The sequence below is a fragment of the Alosa pseudoharengus genome, unplaced genomic scaffold, assembly GCF_046254945.1.
Source record: "Alosa pseudoharengus isolate Yale_2024_CS ecotype anadromous, Long Island Sound unplaced genomic scaffold, YU_APseudo_1.1 YU_APseudo_1.1_scf_18, whole genome shotgun sequence".
Classification (NCBI taxonomy): domain Eukaryota; kingdom Metazoa; phylum Chordata; class Actinopteri; order Clupeiformes; family Clupeidae; genus Alosa; species Alosa pseudoharengus.
In genome coordinates this window covers 2,661,324-2,683,684 of record NW_027468650.1, presented here as the reverse complement: position 1 = coordinate 2,683,684, position 22,361 = coordinate 2,661,324, and the positions used below count along the sequence as shown (strand labels likewise).

At 41.3% G+C, this 22,361-nt stretch overlaps 2 protein-coding genes across 2 annotated transcripts in view; both read left to right on the top strand.

Annotated features, from left to right (window-relative positions):
• hhla2b.1 (HERV-H LTR-associating 2b, tandem duplicate 1) overlaps window positions 1–4,306 on the top strand; it is a 7,489-nt gene extending 3,183 nt beyond the window's left edge. Inside the window, exons 4-8 of the mRNA XM_076290053.1 lie at window positions 1,534–1,818; window positions 2,033–2,353; window positions 2,786–2,896; window positions 3,535–3,624; window positions 3,752–4,306. Of these exons, the coding sequence (XP_076146168.1) occupies window positions 1,534–1,818; window positions 2,033–2,353; window positions 2,786–2,896; window positions 3,535–3,624; window positions 3,752–3,822 (878 nt within the window). The 3' untranslated portion in view covers window positions 3,823–4,306. The remainder of the gene's footprint in view (window positions 1–1,533; window positions 1,819–2,032; window positions 2,354–2,785; window positions 2,897–3,534; window positions 3,625–3,751) is intronic.
• A 1,631-nt stretch (window positions 4,307–5,937) lies between these two features.
• hhla2b.2 (HERV-H LTR-associating 2b, tandem duplicate 2) lies at window positions 5,938–21,306 on the top strand. The gene is made up of 6 exons (XM_076290054.1): window positions 5,938–7,244; window positions 8,295–8,615; window positions 8,773–9,027; window positions 18,872–19,171; window positions 19,502–19,616; window positions 19,880–21,306. The coding sequence occupies exons 1-6, from the start codon at window positions 7,178–7,180 to the stop codon at window positions 19,974–19,976; spliced, it is 1,155 nt and encodes a 384-aa protein (XP_076146169.1). The 5' UTR covers window positions 5,938–7,177; the 3' UTR covers window positions 19,977–21,306.
• The last annotated feature ends 1,055 nt before the right edge of the window (window positions 21,307–22,361 follow it).

Below are 22,361 nucleotides of genomic sequence, written 5' to 3'. Positions count from 1 at the left end.
ACTTTACCTGAAAGATTATCAGCAAGTTCTCTTGATTGAATCTCTTTATTTTCATATGATATGAATAAGGAGTAAGACAACATGGAGAGGGTCCATAGTGACCACTACTGCTACAGTATCTATCTCATAGAGACCACATGGAGAGGGTCCATAGTGACCACTACTGCTACAGTATCTATCTCATAGAGACAACATGGAGAGGGTCCATAGTGACCACTACTGCTACAGTATCTATCTCATAGAGACCACATGGAGAAGGTCCATAGTGACCACTACTGCTACAGTATTTCATAGAGACCACATGGAGAAGGCCCATAGTGACCACTACTGCTACAGTATCTATCTCATAGAGACCACATGGAGAGGGCCCATAGTGACCACTACTGCTACAGTATCTATCTCATAGAGACCACATGGAGAAGGTCCATAGTGACCACTACTGCTACAGTATCTATCTCATAGAGACCACATGGAGAAGGTCCATAGTGACCACTACTGCTACAGTATTTCATAGAGACCACATGGAGAAGGCCCATAGTGACCACTACTGCTACAGTATCTATCTCATAGAGACCACATGGAGAGGGCCCATAGTGACCACTACTGCTACAGTATCTATCTCATAGAGACCACATGGAGAAGGTCCATAGTGACCACTACTGCTACAGTATCTATCTCATAGAGACCACATGAAGAGGGTCCATAGTGACCACTACTGCTACAGTATTTCATAGAGACCACATGGAGAGGGTCCATAGTGACCACTACTGCTACAGTATTTCATAGAGCCTAGTAAATGTGCCACACGGCTGTATTTGGGCCTTCATTCATAAATTGTATGACAGGGTTTTTCATCTCTAATTCCAGGTAATTTTATTGGATACCATATTACATCATTAATTTATATTCATCATTACTTTGCAAAATGTAGTAACAATGATTAGAGTTGAGTTGAATGAGTTGCTTGTGATGAAAAACTGAAAACAGCAATGATTTTATTTATGAAAGTTCACACATTGAGTCTGAGAAAGTGATTTGCTTTCTACGAAAGGGACACTCACCTGGTCAAACCTGATAGGCAACATGTGATAGACAGCATCCGTCAGGCAGCTATCATCTGTGTCAAAGGTGTTTGTCACCTGTGAACAGAATCCCAGAATCCAACAGCATTCAGTCTTTTGATTGACAGACTTGTGACAATGTTCGCTGCTCTCCCATGTGCTCTCTGGCTCTGTGTATGTGTGTGTGTGTGTGTGTGTGTGTGTGTGTGTGTGTCTGTGTATGTATGTGTGTGTGTGTGTGTGTGTGTGTGTGTGTGTGTGTCTGACGATGTTCACTGCTCTCCCACCAGCTCCGATGCGCTCTCTGGCTCTGTGTGTGTGTGTGTGTGTGTGTGTGTGTGTGTGTGTGTGTGTGTGTGTGACGATGTCCACTGCTGTCCCCTCAGCTCCGATGCGCTCCCTGGCCCTGTGTGTGTGTGTGTGTGTGTGTGTGTGTGTGTGTGTGTGACGATGTCCACTGCTCTCCCCTCAGCTCCGATGCGCTCCCTGGCCCTAGAGACGAGCAGGCTGAGCGGCTACGAGGAGGTGCTGTGCGCCACGCGCAACGTCTACCCTGCCCCGCGCCTGTCCTGGTCAACGCAGCCGCCCACAGCCAAGGATGCGCTGAGGCAGACCACCCACAAGAGGGCGACCAAGGGCCTGTACACGCTGGAGAGCAAGCTGAGGAAGCTGAGGGGGAAGTCCAGCGTGACGTACGTCTGCACAGTGACCGCTGCCTACGGGGCCCAGACATGGAGGGCCTCTCTGAGAGAGACAGGTGTGTTTATCACACACACACACACACAGAATGTATGTCATATCATCAACTTTCTTTTATAGAAACCTAGTGTGTATTTGACACAGCTAATGCCCCCAGGGGCCCTGCTGTGCATGTTCATATTTATCTGTATAGATTACAGATTGACAATTCTCTGATATTGCAGTTCCCAAAGCTGTTCATATTTATCCGCCTCGGGATGTTTTTGCTTTAGAGGTCAGCAGCATTGAGGGAGGTGACCTCATGCTCCCCTGCAAGGCCCCTGAAGACCTGCGCGACTTCACCCTCACATGGTCCTTCCTGCCCGCGGACCACCCCTTGCTCATCCTCACGTACAACAGCTCCACCCAGTGGACAGCCCAGGAATGGGCGGGCCGAGCTCAGCTGGACGGGCTCAGGGTGAAGGCTGGGGACGGAACCCTGAAGCTTCAGAACCTGCAGAACTCAGAACACTCAGGAACCTACACCTGCTCCTTCAAGGCCCACCGGAACACACACGTGGTCCACATCAGAGTAAATGTCACCGCCACTACAAGTAAGACAATCCCTGAGAGTACTAAATCTGTACTGGTAGAGTACTTTTGCCCATTACTTAAAGTCAATATACTACTTTAATATATATATATATACATATGTAATCTTTATTATCATGTCTATATTTCTACAATTTATGTTGTTTTATATTGAAATGAATATATTATCTTTACAATTATTAGTTAAAAACTTCATTTGACTTTTACTTTCTGAAACTGGAGTTTTACACCTCTGAACTAATGTAATCTTTGAGATGATTAATAAGTTACTTATTTATGTTATGACGCATGATGAAAATACTTATCTGGGCCTTAACACAGTACAGTGAGTAATGCATTGTTCTATCTGTGAACGCCTCTCCCTCTTATTTGAAGCCATGTGACCTCCAAGCCCTCTTGATCCTGGTTTGAAACGGAGTGCTTTTCTTGTACAGGTGAGAGAGCAGAGGCAGGGGAGGAGTCGTCCTCCTGGTGGATAGCTGCTGTGGTTGTAGCTGTGCTAGCCATTGCAATGGCAGCTGTCATTGGGATCCTGAAGCTCAGAGGTTTAATAACATAAACTATCTTATAAACTTCTCATTACAAATAACATAACATAAACTATCTTATAAACTTCTCACTATATATATATATATATATATATATAAAACATAATAACATAAACTATCTTATAAACTTCTCACATACAGTAATAACATAAACTATCTTATAAACTTCTCATTATATATAACATAAACTTCTCATTATATATAACATAAACTATCTTATAAACTTCTCATCATATATAACATAATAACATAAACTATCTTCTAAACTTCTTATTATACATAACATAATAACAAACTATCTTATAAACTTCTCACATACAGTAATAACATAAACTATCTTATAAACTTCTCATTATATATAACATAAACTATCTTATAAACTTCTCATCATATATAACATAATAACATAAACTATCTTCTAAACTTCTCATTATACATAACATAATAACATTTCTATCTTCTAAACTTCTCACTACAAATCTAATGATATAATACACATCTACATTTTTGCTTTTGCATGTTGCAATATTCAACAAACAGAAAATTTTTGCATGATGTGTACTGTGAATAAAACTGCATAAGCAAATACACTGTTTTCAAACACACTAATCATGACTTTTGTGTGCCTTGATCAGCTGATTGCTCTCAGTCGGAGAAGAGGATGGAGGAGAGAGAGAGAGAGAGAGAGAGGATGGAGGAGGCCACTATGATGCAGCCTATACGAGGTACACTGTGGGGGGGGGGGGGGGGGGGGACAGCATCCATCCAACAATTGCTCTGAATGAATAAATCCTCACAACATGTGTGCTGTACAAATGATGACTCTTGTGGTGTCTGTTTGCTTTGTTTCAGATAAAACTGACACTGAAATTTCATCTGAGAACTTTCATTTGGCAGACCACCTGAGTGATGTCCACACATAGCTCAAATTGACAGTGTTGTTCTGAGAGATGAATACACTGCTACTATCTAAACCGACATCAACTGGTCCAACTACAAGACTGTGTCTACAGTCAATGCCATGATGGACAAACAATAAAACAATATTGTGGTAATGGTACACAAAGACATGGTCAAAAAGACTCCAAACATCACACTGACCTCCCAGACGCATGAAGGACTGGGCAGGAGCCAGTGGAAGCGTGTGTGTGTGCAGCTCCGAGAATAACTCACCTGTGGCCTTTGGATCTTTAGTAATACAATAACTCACCTAGTAATAGAACAGTCTTTAGGTGTACTGCTGGATTACTGAATGCATAGCCTTCCTCTCAGTTACTATAACTGATAGGATAGGTGTTTTTAAAATGAAAGAAAGAAAAGTACTGATATTATGAAGAAAACTGTGGTACTTTTTGCTGACTTTGATAACGGTATACCTGTACATTTGGATAAATATCTTTATATCTATCTACTGTATACCTTTATGAATATATTTGTGAAAGTGAAAAAAGTCTGATGTGGGGAGGGTGATGTGGTGTGTGTGTGCATGTAAGTGTGTGTGTGGGGTGATGTAACGGTGTGTGTGTGTGCGTGTAAGTGTGTGTGTGGGGTGATGTAACGGTGTGTGTGTGTGAGGCAGGGAGGGGGAGTGGTAATGGGGAGTATATGTGGGGGTATGTGTGTCTGTGTGTGTGTCATACCTGCCAACACTCCCGTTTTTCCCGGGTTTCTCCCGTATTTCAAGGTCATCTCCCGGCCCCCTCCCGTTTTGTTATTTCTCCCAGAAAGTTGAATGACTATCAAACTTCATTTTATATTACTGATCCATTCATTTTTTTCTGTTAGTCTGACATTTCCCAGAGTGAATATGAAATGTGCTGCTGAAATGTACAGTAGCTGTCATAACATGCCATGGCCAGCCTACAATCACTGGTGTGATTTTGTGCTCAAACGCTGGGCTCCGGCACAAAAGGGTTGTTCTTACAGTATGTTTCTTAATCAGTCATGGGTGTGTTTTGGGTGTAACATCCTTTAAAACAATGAGAATGACATCTGTCATTCCCTTTAACAGCAAGCAGCGCAACTTAAAACAGTGCAGGTATTTTGATAATCAGCGGCGCATTTGAAGGAATCTTACCATATCTTACCATATGTAGCAGGGATATCACTAAACCTTGCTTTACTAAAACCTGTTTGTGACTAGCAGAGTATAGCCTACATGCATCTGCACTCGCCTATTTGAACTCCTCCACAAATCCATATTCGTAATATTGACATTTACTTGTACGTGTCATTTTACAGTTACAAATCATTTCTACAGTTTGAGAACCTGATACACACGTACAAAACATTTGAGACTATTTTGAGTCCATACAGTAACCTTACAAAATAATAATTACTTACAGAAAAGCCAGTTTCTTTTCTGAGGCTGATTTTTGTGTAAAGTTACTGTTATGAGTGGGAGTCGGACAGTGACGCAGTCCAGTCAGTGTCTGTGTGCCGAGGTCTCAGACATGTCCTTCAAAGATAAGAACAACTCTAGTGTGAGCACAGAACCATCTCTCATCTACAGAAACACACACACACACACTTCAACATGACGGGCCCAATCGTGCACGTGTACTGTCACGAGATGTAAGCAGCAACTCCTCTACAGGATAAATATTCTTATGATTTTTATTCAGTCATTCAAACATTATTGGGGTAAGTGTTGCTTTTTTCAGGCTATGTTTTCGATAGTAACCCCTTGTCAGTCAGTAGTGAAAGTATTTAACTGTGTAGAACTGTTTGGTTATTGACTATGAGACCACGGTGAAGTTAATTTCACTTTGACTATAAATGGTGCGCACATGCACATTAAAATATGTTTTTACAGGTGCCAGACAAAGTGTGTCAGAGAGATAGAGGGAGAAGGTCTGCACACAGCTCCAAAAATATACTTTATATAAATCTGTAAAATATACAGTACTTTATTTACTTTATATACTTTACTTAAGTCTTTACTTAAGTACTCTTTCAGCCTTTTTAGACTTAAATGGAGTTTATTTGGAGCTGACATACAGTGTGCAGACCTTCTCCCTCTATATGTTACAGATATGCACTACACACAGTGTGTGCGTGCGTGCGTGCGTGTGTGTGCGAGTGTGTGTGCGTGCGTGCGTGCGTACGTGCGTGTGTGTGTGCGTGTGTGTATGCATGTTCATGGTTATGTGCCTGTGCCAGCCAGATTTCTACTATAGAAACTCAGCACACTACCCAAGTAAAAATGGGGACAGGTACAGAACAGGAACCTTTCAGCCATCTAACCTCTGCCTTGCTGGGTTTAAAAAAAATGGTGCTCTTTGACTCACACCTCGTTCATGCCTTAATTACATCTCACGCCACGGCAGGGGTCACCCAGTAGTTTCAGTGCTGCTCAAAAGTATCTACCCCTTAGCAGGACTTACTGTATTTCAGCCCTATAAAAGCTCCTGAAAGGGATCCTACAGGGGTGGTCTCTGCAGTGCACAAAGGTGTGAAACCTCTGAAATCTACTCTCAAGTTCCTGCTGGAAAAAGTTGGAAACAGCCCAGTGTGTGTGTGTGTGTGTGTGCGTGCGTGCGTGCGTGCGTGTGTAAGCCCTGCTTGTGCTGTGTCTTTCCATCCATTGGCCTGTAGATTGGGGAGTTGTAATGGTGATCTTACATGTCAAACTTAGTGGCACATTTTTGCTTTTACGTCTTTCACTAGGTGGAGCTACACCACATACAAGTCTTGATGGGCTGGGTTAAAGCGGCTCTTTAACAAGATTTTTTTGATCATATTCACTGAAACCGACACATTAGCCGGTTTTAGAAAAAAACCTGCACTTCTACCTCCACCTAGAGCCTGTTATTTGTTTTGCAAAAATCCACAGCTCCCGGTTCTTCTGGTCCAATCAGAGCAGGGCTGTGTGAGATCTGACAATCACAGTCTGGTGCAGTCTTGTGCTTACTGGTGAGCAAAAACTTGATGTGCTCGGTGGTAGTGAGGGAAGGGCATGAGAGTTTTAAACATTCAAAATTTTGGCTAAGTCCCCTCAATCTGTCAGACTTGTCAACTGCAGCTTGGTGACCGGTTTGATGTCACATGTAAAAATGACAGCAGCAGACTGTACTTTGAGCCAATCGCTGCACAGTAAAAAAAAGGGTGAGGTGTTTCTTTTGACTCAGTCCTGCCTTTTCTGATAGAGTGTTATGTGTGCAGGTCGGAATGTTCATGGCATTTAGAATGATATGTGGAATATTCTTCATTGAAAAATGACTAGTAGTGATTGTTTTTGTTTTGTTCAAGAAACAGTAAAAGATCAGGGAGGACTACATGGCTTGGACATATGAATTGATCCTGGTTGTACTGCTCTGGATTCTGAAAATCACAGAAGGACAAAGTAAGTAACCAAAGTGTACAGATTTAACAGTCCAATATGTTTTTTTACAGTCCATGTTTTCTATATTCACTATCTAATTCTGCTAAATCCTTATCCTCAGTGGTAAATGTTTCTATCTAGCTTTATCTTCAGGCTTTCAAATCATTTCAGTTAATTTCTTTCCCTTAATGATTAAAAACAAATATATGATTGAACAGAACATTTAACTTTCCTTCAACACATACTGTAGTGAATAAAAAAAGAAAACGCTAAATATATGTGTTGATAAAAGGCCCACTAGTGTGCTAGACTTCCAGTGCACCTTGGAACCTTGAACTTTGAACTAAACAGGTCCAATAAGTAAACTATTTACCTCTATTGGTCACTCAACATGAGTTTGTGTGTTTGTTTCATTTCTTTATGCCAGGCACTTGCCTGACCAGATTCCTTTTGAGTGTGACAACAATTGCTATCTCTAACCTTTCAGGTTTGCTCACTAAGAAATATGCAAGTAAGGGACTGTAGGGAGATGAACAAGCTATCATTCACAGTTTTCTTTTCAACAAAGTTTTTCAAGGTGCACAATACTCTGGGTAAAACATTTACATGAACACATGAAGGTGTCCTCCTTAGTGTTTTAACCAGCAGTGAAGGTCATGAGGGTCTCCTCTGTGTTTTAGCCAGCAGTGAAGGTCATGAGGGTCTCCTCTGTGTTTTAACCAGCAGTGAAGGTCATGAGGGTCTCCTCTGTGTTTTAACCAGCAGTGAAGGTCATGAGGGTCTCCTCTGTGTTTTAACCAGCAGTGAAGGTCATGAGGGTCTCCTCTGTGTTTTAACCAGCAGTGAAGGTCATGAGGGTCTCCTCTGTGTTTTAACCACCAGTGAAGGTCATGAGGGTCTCCTCTGTGTTTTAGCCACCAGTGACTTGTATGAATGACAAATGACAGCACAGTCACCTGTTGAGTATCAGATAATAGCTGGATGGCATGGATGAAATTTGGTCTCTTGACTGGTACCTGAACTAATATCACTATATCTCTAAACTGGACATTTTATCCTCCTCCCCTCTAGATGCTCAAGTCACCTGTGTCATCTCTGAGCGTTGCATGCTTCCCTGCACCATTGAACCCCATGGAGGGGATGTAGTGATTCACTGGTACCATGCTAAAAACAATGACAATCCAGTTCATAGTTATTATCAAGGAAAGGACCAACCATCATACCAGGACTCAAGGTATAGAGGAAGGACTTCACTATTTACAGATCTGATATCTCCTGGAAATGCATCACTCTCATTAACTGACGTCAAGATAGAAGATCAGGGCAGGTACAAGTGTTACACCAGCACCAGGAAGGGGAATGACGAGCAATTTGTGGAAGTGGAAGTGGAAGGTATTTCACTTTTCCTACATATCTGTACATTAAATTTATATCACACATATTTACAAATGATCTTAGTTGTATTGTAAAGTTTTATTTTAGATTCATGGCTAATAAAAGTCAGCGTTAGCATTATTGCCATGTTTAAATATAAAAAAAATTTCTATAGGTCCAATCAAGTCAGTGGATATAACACTGGTCAATGACACACTGACGTGCAGTTCTGAGGGCCTCTACCCGACTCCCACCCTCGTCTGGTCTACTGACCCACCCTCACAGATACAACCAGAGACGGCAGAGACACAATCAAACGCCCAGGGCTTGTTCTCAATAACCAGCAGTGTGAGGAAGACGTCCAACAGCACTTACATCTGCACTGTTACAGCAGGGCAGACCACCCGGACATCTTCACTGAAACAGCAGAGTACGTGTGGTCAGAAGGAAACAGTCCTTGAAGAAAATATTACAGTGATACTATTCCGGCACTACAACCTTTTCTTTTGTGAATGTGTGGAATTGTTACACTCACGCATACTTTATGAACTCAAGAAAAACTGCTGCACATCCCTAAGCACATTTTTGGGTAACACTTTATAATAACTACACACAATTCATCATTAATTAAGCCTTTGTTACTTATTAGTTAATGGTTTGTTCATCATTAGTAATTTCTTATTTGTCATCAGTAAAGCATTTGTTCACACAGTTATAAATAGTTTGTTCATAGTAAATAAGCCTATATCTAAAATATGTTTATACATTATTGTTAATACTTAATAAATTATGCAATAATATGTTTTTGATTAAGTAATAGTTCCATTATTTAACAGTTGTTACATACACATGCACTAATGATTAGTTAGGGTGAGGATACATATTTTATAAACCACTTCCTAATACTATAATTAATAATTAACTCAGGAGTTACAAATGGTTAGTTAATAATATTTTGTGAGCTCATCTAAAGTGAGGACGTTTTATGCCTTGCAACACATTTACAAATGAGTTATAAAGTTTACTCTTGCATTTATTCATTTAGCCGAAACTTTCACCCAAAGCGACTTACAACATGTCAATGAAATTAAAGGGCAAGGCCACATTGGTGAACGCCGGGGCTTGAACCCCCAACTTTATGGGTTACTGCATGTTAACCTGGCTCCCTATCCATTACACTACCTCTGCCCAGTGATATTACAACAGTCAATTCAAAAATATAATATAGATATGCGTGTTTACTATGAACAAACCATTTTTAACTGTGTGTAAACATGATTTACAGATGACAATCAATGTAGGAATAATGCTTTACAAATGAAGAATACAGCATTTAAACATAGTTTACAGATGTTTAATAACAGTGTGTAGTAGAAGAAAACAGAAACTCTTGCATAGTTTCTATCTGGGCCAAGGTAGTCTAGTGGATAAGGAGCTGGACTAGCATGCAGTAGCCTGAAAAGTTGGGGGTTCGATTCCCGGCTTTCACTGTTATGTCAATGGCCTTCAATTTAATTGACATGTGTACATCGCTTGTCTGCTAAATGAATGAATGTGAATGTAATCTCTACAACTCATTTGAAAATGTGTTGCAAGGCATAGAAAGTCCTCACTTTAGATAAGCTCACAAAATATCATTAACTAACCACTTGTAACCCCTGAGTTAATCATGAATTATAGTATTAGGAAGTGGTTTATAAAATATGTATCCTCACCCTAACTAATCATTAGTGCATGTGTATATTGCATAATTTATTAAGTATTAACAATAATTCACATATTTTAGATATAGGCTTATTTACTATGAACAAACCATTTATAACTGTGTGTACAAATATTTTATTTATTAGAATTAACATAGGAACAATGCTTTACAAATGATGAACAAAGCATTTTGTAATAGTTTGCAACTGGTTTATAATAAGAAAATGATTTCATTATACATGGTTGTTTCATTACTTATTAAGTATAAATCATGTACTTACAAACATATTTTTTGGATAGGCTTATTTACTATGAACAAACCATTTATAATTGTGTGAACAAATGCTTTACTGATGATAATTTATGTATGAACAAGAAATTACTAATGATGAACAAACCATTAACTAATAAGTAACAAAGGCTTAATAAATGATGAATTGTGTGTAGTTATTATAAAGTGTTACCCATTTTTGAAATGTATCTAAATTAAGGCTGTCAATCGATTAAAAAAATAATCTAATTAATTACATACTCTGTGATTAATTAATCTAAATTAATCGCATATTTTTTTTTTGCTGTGAAAGTATTCATGCAGAATTAGGGATGTAACAATTACCGGTATAATGGTAAACGCGATAAAAATGTTGACGATAATAATTACCGTTTTCATTTCAAACATCATGATTATCACTGTTGATTACCGCGGTGTGGAAACCGTGTGTTTAATCCTTCCCAGCTTCAACTAGCCTGCTTTTGACCTACAGTAGGCCTGGTACAATGGAACAAAACTGGTACCCTACTGATTCTGTTGTCTAATTGATGGTTTTAACTACGATTCGGATTAGGCTACACCTGATTTTAAAAGGCGGAACTTTTTCATCGCAAAATGTGCACTGTATCATGTAGCCACTCTGCGTCTTTTTATGTTCGCGTCTACATTAAATCCATTCCACTCACGTTATCAGGAGAATACAGTAGCCTAAAGTTTTTTTTGAATGCTTTGGTCTCACTCATTGCATCCAAATAACAGAAATAGCAAACTCCAAGTCATGGTAGGGTAAGTTAAACTATAAGCACATAGCCAATTAAACATGAAGAAAAAAGTGAACGGGACACTTTTTGAAACTATTTCAGCTTGTGTAGGCCTATCAGTGCTTTCTGAACATATTGAACACACTTTTAGAAATACCGTGATAATACCGAAAACCGTGATAATTTTGGTCACTATAACCGAGACGTTAAATTTTCATACCGTTACATCCCTATTCAGAATCATTGAATAATCAGCACTAGTGTCATTAAAGTTCAAAAACTCTTATTATTTTAATAATGGCCATAATAATCTACGATATGACCTAATATGCTGAGGAAAAAAATTCAAAAGTGTTGAGTTTTTTTTCACATACAAGATATTTCAGGCCACAGATATAACCTAGGCGACACAATGAAAATAAATTAACACTCCCCTCAATGTCAACACTATTTCTTTGCATTGATGTGCGACTTTAGAGTTGATGAACTCCGGTGATATGCAAATTCCTTGCTGCAGACATTGCAGAGGACTTTATTTTAATCAACACTTTATTTTTAACACCATCCGTTTTTTAAAAGTAAATGTTCCAATCAATGATCTAGGCCATACATGGGCAACATACGGCCCGCGGGCCACATCTGGCCCGTGGGCTTTCCCTGACCGGCCCGCGTAAGGTCCGTGAAAGAACAATAGTCAAGAGCCTAGCATAGAGATAATACACGCAAATCAATATCGTTGCTTTTATTTTGAAAGCGACTGCTATTTGTACGCCCATACATTTGTGCGTGGATGCATACGATGTAAACACCCTCACTGATGTGCTGGTGAATAGAATTTATGCTTCTGCGTCGACACAATGCAGTTGCCTTTAAGTCGGCGTAAACCTTTCAAAGTTTTGTGTCTCTTATGTCTGCGTCGCTCACCACCGCAAAGGTTGTCAGAACGAACTCCTGCTGTTTGTTGGCGATACGAAGTGTTAATTTCAAAACGTTACTGGCAGATAGACAGTTTACATTCGGATAACCCCGTCATTGTAACCAAAATATGTCTGAGTTTATTTGCAAAGCTTATGTTAGCGAAGTTAGCGAACTAGTATGATGCTACTACCCATAGGTTGCTTGAAGCAGCCGGCTCAACACACAGGGTGAGTTGACCAATCACAGTTTTGTGCATAAAGTTAAAGCAAAAACATAGCCTACATTTTAAAAATAGTTTTCTTTGTGCATGTTGATTAACTAATGACAGCCTACTATTGTCTGCTCCACATTTTCATAGTCTAATTCTGCATACAGTTAATTTAATGATGGTAATGATGGTAATGATTTAATGATGAAATATTGCTGAGTGTTGATGAAATGGTGGCACAGGCCTATGGTTGTACTGACTCCTTCACATTTTCATGGCCTAGCCTAATTATATAGATATTGTAGTACTTTTTTATATCAGTCTTTTTTAAAAAACTGAAAAAACCTATTGCTGTTTTTCCATTGTCTCCCTCACATTTCCATCTGTTCTTATGAGTAGTAAACAAAACCATATGATTTACTTAATGTTATACAAGAACAGAATAGAATTGGACAGAATTGAGTTCAGACTTGAGTTCGGTATTTTGGGTCCGGCCCTCCTCAACAGTCCCAGTTTGTCATGTGGCCCCTTGGGGAAATTAGTTGCCCACCCCTGATCTAGGCAGTACATTTTCTTCTCTCTCCTTCATTTTACAGTCTAATGGTTACTGACTACATTGGCTCGGGGTCAAAGGTCATACGGAATCGATTAATCTGCATTCTTTTTTTAATCAGTTATTTTTCCTCAAATTAATTAATCGAAATGAATCAGTTATTTTGACAGCCCTAATATAAATCCATCTTACCATGTCCATATCAAGTTATACACATACAGTGGGTTGCATAAGTATTCAACCCCATGCTAAAGTTGACTAAAAAGAGGAATAAAGAATCATCTTTTAGAAATTGATCTTAATGCCTTAATTAAAAAAGATAGGAAAAATCCAACTTTTAAGGACACCAATTTTCTTTGTGAATGAATAATGTATCGTAAATAAATAAATGTTCTTAATTAAAATACAGGGTGCATAAGTATACACCCCCCTATGTTAAATTCCCATAGAGGCAGGAAGATTTTTATAAGGCCAGTTATTTCATGGATCAAGGATACTATGCATCCTGATAAAGTTCCCTTGGCCTTAATAATTAAAATAGCCCCACATCATCACATACCCTTCACCATACCTAGAATTTGGCATGGGGAAATTAGCAGCCGTGGCCCACTGGTTAGGGTTTCGGGCTTGTAACCGAAGGGTTGCCGGTTTGATCTAGCCTGGCCCTTACCGCCTGTGACTACGAATTCTCTTCGTCATACAGTCTGGAACAAAGTAATAAGAATCCGTCTCCGTAATGGGCGGATGCTTATTTCGAGGTTTAAAATCATTGGAGTTCCCTTAACCAATCAGCAGCGTTTGGTAATGACGTATGCTGTGCGAGTTCAGGCTATTACGCTTACCACTTCCGCTTCAGGCTCTTACGCTTCCCACTTCTGCTGTCAGTAGTAAACAGACCGCTGGCTAGTATGTAGGCTACCTGACCGCCAGGGCAGTCTCTTCGTAGTGGATATATCCCTAACTTGCGCCAGCCACAGACCGAGAGTTGTATACCAAAAGCGTCATGTCACCGAGATTATATCAGCTCTTGTCACACGCCAGTTTTCCTCTTATCTCTTCTCGCCGCTTATCAGACGATTGTTGTTCTACGCAGCCCGGTGACTTCGTCGGAGCTACGGAGCTTTTACTTCGTCCTACACGGGCTGTTCAGACTACACTCTTGGATAAGTTGGATTGTACTGATGACCTATGTGTTATTTAACCTGGAGCTTGCTCAGTTAAACTAACAGTTGTTCGGCATAAAACAACGCAGTCTCACCTTGAGCCATGCTCTGTGACTGGCTAACGTTACTGTCCACAAGCACGGTAGCCTCGCCTGGAGCCCAGCTCAGCCACAGGCCTCTGTCAAACACAAACACGGAGTGGTTTACCTTGAGCCCAGCTCGGTAACCGCTAGTCCCAGTCAAGCACAACCACAGCAGCCTTTCCTTGAGCCCCGCTTGGTAACCGGCTAGCTCAAGTCAAGACACACAGCCTCGCCTTGAGCCCCGCTCGGTAGGCTAGTAGCTAACATTCCATTCCTTAAGTAGGCCGCATTGATTTTGTAAAGGTAATTTGAGAGTAGGGGGGAGAATAACGAGCAGCAAACGTTTATTTGAAAACATGAAAAGTAGTGATGCATGTAGTACACTTGTGCGTTTAGGTTTAGTAATCACCATCTGATAAATCAAACTTTTTTTCCAAAGCCAGTTGGAAGGAGAGTTTTACGACGTCCTTGCCATTTATAAAATTGACAAGACAAGCCTCTTGTTCCTGCTTTAATTGCGTGATGCCCTCGAGAGTTGAGACAACTTCGCGGATAGCTTCTAGCGTCTCTTCCTCCGTCGCCATTGTTGCTATAATGTTGAACTACAAGCTTCGCTGGACTACAACAAGCAACTCGGCAGGCAAGTTCCGCGTCATCACTCAACTGTTCGCTGATTGGCACGGTTGTACGCGAACCGCATACTGTCTGTTGGGCCAGACTACGTGCGAGGCTGAAATCAAATTTTGGCCGGAAGTACGTAGGATGGTAACACCAGGCTAGGTTTGATCCCCTACCAGTAGGAAATATATGGGCGGGAAGTGGTTGAGCACTGCTCTCCCATGCCCACATCCACGGCTGAAGTGCCCTTGAGCAAGGCACCTAACCCCTCACTGCTCCCCGAGCGCCGCTGTAGCGTGTGTACTTCACTTCACTGTGTGTTCACTGTGTGCTGTGTGTTTCACTAATTCACGGATTCACTAATTTGGGATAAACACAGAGACCAAATTTCCCTCATGGGATCAAAAGAGTATATATACTTATACTACTTACTACTTATGATACATTATTCATTCACAAAGAAAATTGGTGTCCTTAAAGGTTGGAGTTTTTTTCAGTGTTGATGATATTTTATTCCTCTTTTTAGTCAACTTTAGCATGGGGGTGGTTTGTTGAAAGGACTAGGTGTTACAATCCCTAGAATTGCACCACTTCTAAATTGGAGGTTCCTGAAGGATGGCTGCTATTAAGGCTCTACCTCAGCATCACAGGGTGTTTTGGCCAATTATCACAATACACCCTCTGCTGAGGCAGGCCCACCACAGGTTGATTAAGCCTGGGTGTGTGTCCCATGGTTAGCTATTCGCCTTAGCAGCCCAGCTGTTGTCGCCCCTCTTCATCCACAGCCACTGCCTCTTGGCAGTGTTGGTCAGCTCTTTGATGGATTGATGATGGATTTGATGATTGGGGGGCTAGCCCTCAGCTTGTCTCCCTCCCGAACGAACGATGGTGGGCGTCGGCCCATATCCTGGTTGCTGAAGGGTTTGGCGTTGATTGATACCCTCTTGCACTCAATTTTATCAGCTATACACCTGAGGACCTGGTTGTGTCTCCATGTGTATCTGCCTTGAGTGAGGCTGGTCTTACAGCCAACCAGGATGTGCTTGAGTGTTGCAGGGGTTGTACACAGGGGCCTTTCCAAAAGCCATATCTGCAGGTTTGTGGGAGAGGGCAGTACATCGTATGTAGCTCAGCCTGTTGGATTCCATGCCCCAGAGTTCACTCTATGTACGTTTTTTTTTCAACACCCTCCCACGGCATCCAGCGGCCCTGTTTGGCTTGTGCATCTGGCTGCTTCCTCCTGTCGGCGCACCTCCTCTACCACCATGCTTCAACGTTCGGTTGCAGATGCCTTTTGCCAGAGAGCTGTTACAGCTCCAAGTCCAAAGCCTCCTCTGCCTTGCTGGACATGGCCCACTATGTCGCGATGGAGGAGAGCAGATTTGGCCTGTAGTTGGCCTGTTGCCAGGGTAGGAGTGGCCCCTCTCACGACAGGGTCCCGGGAGTCAGTGCCTCACCTTGGCACACTTGAACTCCTCAACCAGACTAGAAATTGGAACTGGCGGTGTTAGGGCTCCATTGCTGTAGAGTCCAACGCTGCTTAGGCATTTGGGAAGCCTGAGCCACTTCCTCACATGAGAGTTCACTAGCCTTTCCAGTCGATTGCCATGGCTCAGCGAGACCTCGTACATGGTCAATGGCCATAAGAGTCTGGGTAGCAGCCCAAACTGGTAACACCAGAGCTTCAGCTTCCCTGGTAGTGCAGTGTTGTTGATTTGCTTAAGGCCATTAGCTATGTCCTGCTGGAGTTGCTCAAGTTGCTGGGTGTCTTTGAGATCTGCATTATACCATTGTCCGAGGCTCTTGATGAGCTTCTCTAGGACTCTTGGTATTGGTTCATCACTGATGTAGAACTGCTCGCCTGTCAGTTGGCCTTTGACGACGGAGATGCTGCGAGACTTGCTTGGCTTGAACTCTCTTGCCCACTGGATGTTTTCCTGGAGTTCCTGAAGTTTCCTGAAGCAAGCGTCTAGTGCATGGTTTTGTTGTTGTGATGATGGTCATGTCGTCCATGTAGGCTCTAATTGGCGGAAGACGAAGGCCGCTCTTGGTCATCTCACCTCCCACTACCCAACGAGATGCCCGTATGATCATCTCCATTGCCATGACGAATGCCAGAGGGGAAATTGTGCAGCCTGCCATGATGCCGACCTCCAGATGCTGCCAGGCAGTTTGTATCTGGTGCCAGATGACGCTGGCATGCTCCAAACATCCTGAAAAACCCTGGATCCCGGCCTTCTGCGCCGATGTATCAACAAAGTTTCTTTGCAGGAATGCAGAGAGCCTTTGTTCCAGGACACTGAAGAAGATCTTTCCCTCTACATTCAGCAGCCTGATCTGATGAAACTGGTTGATTGATGATGAGTCCTTCTCTTTGGGGATCAGGATACCTCATGCTCTTCTCCATGCTTTCGGTATCACTCCCTTCTGCCAAGCCACCTTCATCAGCTTCCAGAGGTATGTAAGGACTCCGGCGGCGTTCTTATAGAGCCTATAAGGGATACCATTGGGCCCAGGTGCTGATCTCGCCTGCTTTACAGTCTTCTCCACCTCGCTCCATGTGGGGGGCCTTATGTCCATTTGGTGTTCAGGTGCATGAATTGGTGGTATGTCGATCAGGATGACTGGTTCATGCCTCCGATCATCAGAGTAGGTCTTTCTCAGGTGCTCTTCCAGATATTTAATGGGCACTTTGCGACTCCCTGACTTTTCTCGGTCAAAGAGGCCTTTAACAAAGCTGTAGGGATTGCTGTAGAAAAGGGTCCTTGTCTGTTCTTTCCTCTTACGTTGTCGCCTGAGGTGCTCTGATCTTCACAGTTTTGTCAATTGCTGCTTTATCTCAGCTTGCAGATTGTCAAGTCCCACTCTTTCCATCTATGTGGCCTTCTTCCACTGCTTCTACTGTCTTCTTTCTTTCACCAACCTGTCAATTTCCCGCTGCCTCCTGGACTTCACCTGGTTTAAAGGGTCTTTCTGCTGCCTCTACGCTTTGCCCTTTATCCCATACCTCTCGGCACCATAGCTGTAGATGATGAATCCCATGTTCTCCAGTTTTCTCTCAGCAGGACCCTTCTGTTGTTCTAGTAGGAGGACCAGGTCTGAATCAATGGTCCCCCACCCTCTCTTCTGGCTGGATTTGGGCCATAGGATCTGAGGTTTCCTTCCTTCCATCTTCTTCTCTGTTGCTGGCAGCGGCTGGCAGGGTGATGGGTTGGGAACTGCTGCTGGCTGGGGCTGGCTGGGCTCTGGGCTGGAATTTGTTGGAGGGTCTATGCGATGCTGAGTTTCATCTGAGGTGCTGATACCCTGAGGAGTTCTCCTGCCTCCGGGCTTCACTCGACTGATTTGGCCAACTTCTCAAGAAGTATTGGTCAATGTGACACCCCTTGCTGACCTTGGTGAGGCATTTCTTTAAGCCTTGATGGATTTTAAGGTCCCTCACCATTGTTAGGGGTGAATATTTATGCAACCCACTGTACATACTGTATGTCCTGATAGTTAGATGTATTGGTGACTGAGGGTGAGAGGGGTTGTTTACCGATTCTAAAACGGAGTAGTTCAGATCTTTGATTATTATTGGCTGAACCGTGTCCAATGCCGTTGTAAAATCTAGCACAAACATACACCTTGATTGCATTTTGTTCTATATTACTGTGCTACCATAACTGATACAAAACCATTTAGATACAGGAAATACATTTCTTGGCGGAAGAATGATTATCTATAAATTATAAATCCTGACATTTCTCGTTGCTGTGCCTTTATTTTATGAAATCTTGCCAGATATATGTAGTAACCATTTTAGAAAAGCATTAAGCCACTCCAGTATGTAGGTTACACTGATTTTAGAACAGCTGAAGGTTTTTTTTTTAGGTTTATAAATGTATCCATCTCACCATTTCCATGTCAAGTTATACACATATACTGTTAGATGTATTGGTGGCTGGTGGTGAGAGGGGATGTTTTACTGATTTGAGATTTGTTATTTACTACAGGCCTCAGTGCTAAGGAAGGTGAGGATCTGATCATTCCCTGCAGTGTCCCAGGGGCAAACGCAAACCTCAAGGACTTCACACTCACCTGGCTTTTCAATGGAGACACAACGGTCCTCACCGTTGACAGTCGCACGTCTCAGAGTAAAGTGCACGGCCGGTGGCAAGACCATGTGAAGTATACAGACAAAGAAACAGCAATCACACTTCACAACCATGATGACACATTCAGAGGGAGATATAGCTGTGTTGTGTCTACAGCCAAGTCCAGACACTTAGAAGAAACACTTATCACTCAGGACAGTATGTATCGGAATGCACAAATAAATTAAATTATGTGGTCTGTGTTCACAGTGTGGGTGTATATTTTTGGGGATTTCTGTAGTTATAAATAGGTCTGAAGCACTAAACCTGTATACTCTGATGTGAACATCTGAATTACCTTTACAAAATAAAGGCCTTTATAATGCAGGTATTTAACAAATTGGTGGAGATTTGTTTTGAAAAGGCTTCCCAAAACCTTGACATTTAAAGGCATACATGCCACTACTAAGATGTCACTTTATTTCTACATAAGTAATGTTCTATATTATTTCCGTCATAATTTTTTACCTTAAAATTATTCTTTTTCAGCCAACAAGTCTGGGAGTATTAGCACAGCGGGAATAACAGCTGGGATAGTTGTGCCTGTAATGGCTCTGTGCATAGTCTGCACTGCATGCTACTTCACAAAGAAAAGAAAGCGGAGGTCAGCTTCTGGTTTTGCTAGTGTTGTTATGAAACTATTCATATGTATGTAATTAACTGAGGCAGATATTTCCTCAATATATTTGGGTTGAGCAAAGATGCAACATGTACAGTGATATTAACATGAACATACTTTGAATATTAGCAAATTGCATAATCAACACTATAATTAACTGAACTTATTTCTTATTAACTTATTGTATTATTGTTGGTTTTGTGTAGTAGTTGTCACTGGACTGACTCATATTTTATGGTATTTTGCAGAGATTCAGCAACCAATGTCCAAGAGTGTCAGCCAATGAAAACCAGTGAGCAAGAGAGCGAGTCAAATCAAACAAAAGTACATCCTGAACAGAACTGAACAAATCAGAACTACCAGAAAAAGGACTTACGAGACCATCTGTCTGAGGGAAACAGCAGAGTACTGTATGTCTCAGCAGAAGACTTTGAATGTGATTGTTCAGGGTTTGATGCAATACAATTTGTAAGGTACAGTATTACCTGTAAAATGAAGGAACAAAATGTGTAAAGTGCCTGAGCTCCAAAAAGTCTTTGTATGCTATTAGGAGAAGGATAGTGTTAATCTCTGTGAGATGTACATTCCTAAGAACGATGCATGATAAACATCATAATTAGACCTGACACCGAATAGCAGAAACATGCCAGTCAGGTTACTCCGGAAGATCTTTATTGGAACAACAGGCAAAGCATTTTTGTGGCATTAAATAATAAGTGACATTACTTGAATGGCTTAAGAGCATATACACATGTTTTATACATGACTACATTAATGTATTTTAATGTATACAGAACTCTGCTGCGTCCCATTTCTTCAATGCTCAGTGTTTTCTGGGTTGATAGATACTTTGTGAGCGCTTGTGTTATCGGTGTCCTTTGGCATGTGGCTCAGCTTGTTCCATTCCCAGACCTTGAACTAATCTAAGTCAGTGAGGGCACAAATGAAAGTAATTCGCTAACCAAAGCCATGTCACAAGCCATGCCATGTCACAATAACAGTGGATACAAGTTTATAAGAGTAGCTTACACTTTAACTGATTACAGCTTTGTGTAACACAGAAGTTTAGAGGAGGAGTAGGCTTTCACCAGGTGATCAAATTATTCAGCACAACCACTGCCAATGAAACTGTATTAAAATGTAATGATTGAACAATCAGGAAGAACCATAAAGAACCTTAAATCTGGTAATTTCTAAAGCAATCATTTCCATAAATCTCTCATCGCTCTGCCAAAACTGTCTGAAACGTGAAAATGTTGTGCACACCTTACTATTGAATTCTGTGAATGTTTACAACCCTATACATCTTTGCTAGTGGAACTGTCAATGGTCAACTCAGATGCACTGTATATTGTGTTTTTGCATGAGCCTTATTGTACTACTAAAACAATACATGATTAGGCCATGACATGCTCCATCGGTGTAGATACAGGTTGGCTTTATGCTGTCATAATAAAATATTTTAATCAATGTAATCTGTAAAATGTGATTTGGAATTAACAGTAAATTGATTATAAGTTTTTCAGTAATTGTTAAGGTTCCTCTCCCTCCTCTCACCCACAATGTATACCAGCTCTCTATGATTTAATGTCAGTGGTGAAAGTGTGATAATATTTTCTAATAATAATTTTATTTTTTTACTGTTTCATGAATGAATAAAATCCACTTATTTTCATTCATGGCTTGTTTTTATGTCATGCATATGTAACATGCATATGTTGAAAAAGGGTTTCTTGATTTCTTAATGTCTAGTGACATATCAGGGCCATTTTATGATTAATTGAAATATTTTTCTTACATACGGTTCCTTTAACAAGTGTAATTTCATTTGCATATTACTCAGGCCTATAGGCTACAAGATGGCTAGTTGCCAAGGCTACATGAAAAAAATTCTACATATTTTACTATAACAATTTCTATCAATAGGCCTTCCTTATTTGGTGTACTTAGACATTATTGAACAAACATCTGAATTTCAGTATCTAAGTAGGTTAGGTTGGGATGTCTGCTATACATTGCTGTTAAAATGCACTTCCAGTATAGTGAGTATTGGCAAAACCGGTTATCATTTTTATGTTGAGGCGTTGGGGGTGTTGTCGGCAGCTGCTGAAAGTAACTAATAAAGTAACTTGTAATCTAACTTAGTTACTTTTAAAATCAAGTAATCAGTAAAGTAACTAAGTTACTTTTTAAAGGAGTAATCAGTAATTAGATTACTTTTTCAAGGTAACTGTGGCAACACTGCTGATTAGTGCCTTGTTCCATGTTCACCTGTGTCTCCTTGTTTTTGCCCTTTTAATTACCTTCCTGCAGACCCGGCGGCAGACACAAATTCACGGACGGGCATTACACCTTTCCAGGGGGGGCACGGGAACTTCAATTGATCACGACGGGCATTACACCTTTCCAGGGGGGGCACGGGAACTTAAATTGATCACGACGGGCATTACACCTTTCCAGGGGGGGCATGGGAACTTCAATTGATCACGACGGGCATTACACCTTTCCACGGGGGGCACGGGAACTTAAATTGATCATGGTAGTTTAAGCTTACACTTGACAAAACATTCTAATATGAAAATGTAGATGCATTTGTTGTAAAATGGTGCAGCTCCTTTAAGAGAGCCCCGTGCGCAGGGATGGAGAGAGAGAAAGCGAGAGGGGATATGTGTGTAACTGAGATGCGTGTGGAAAAAGTAGACGTGCTGTTGAGACTGGAGCTAGTCATAT

Bases quoted from the DNA above. Each gene is read 5' to 3' on its own strand.
- hhla2b.2 (XM_076290054.1), top strand. From the start codon at position 7,178: ATGGCTTGGACATATGAATTGATCCTGGTTGTACTGCTCTGGATTCTG. The intron at 8,616-8,772 runs GTATTTCACTTT...AAATTTCTATAG, and splicing joins TGTGGAAGTGGAAGTGGAAG to GTCCAATCAAGTCAGTGGAT. The intron at 19,617-19,879 runs GTCAGCTTCTGG...GGTATTTTGCAG, and splicing joins ACAAAGAAAAGAAAGCGGAG to AGATTCAGCAACCAATGTCC.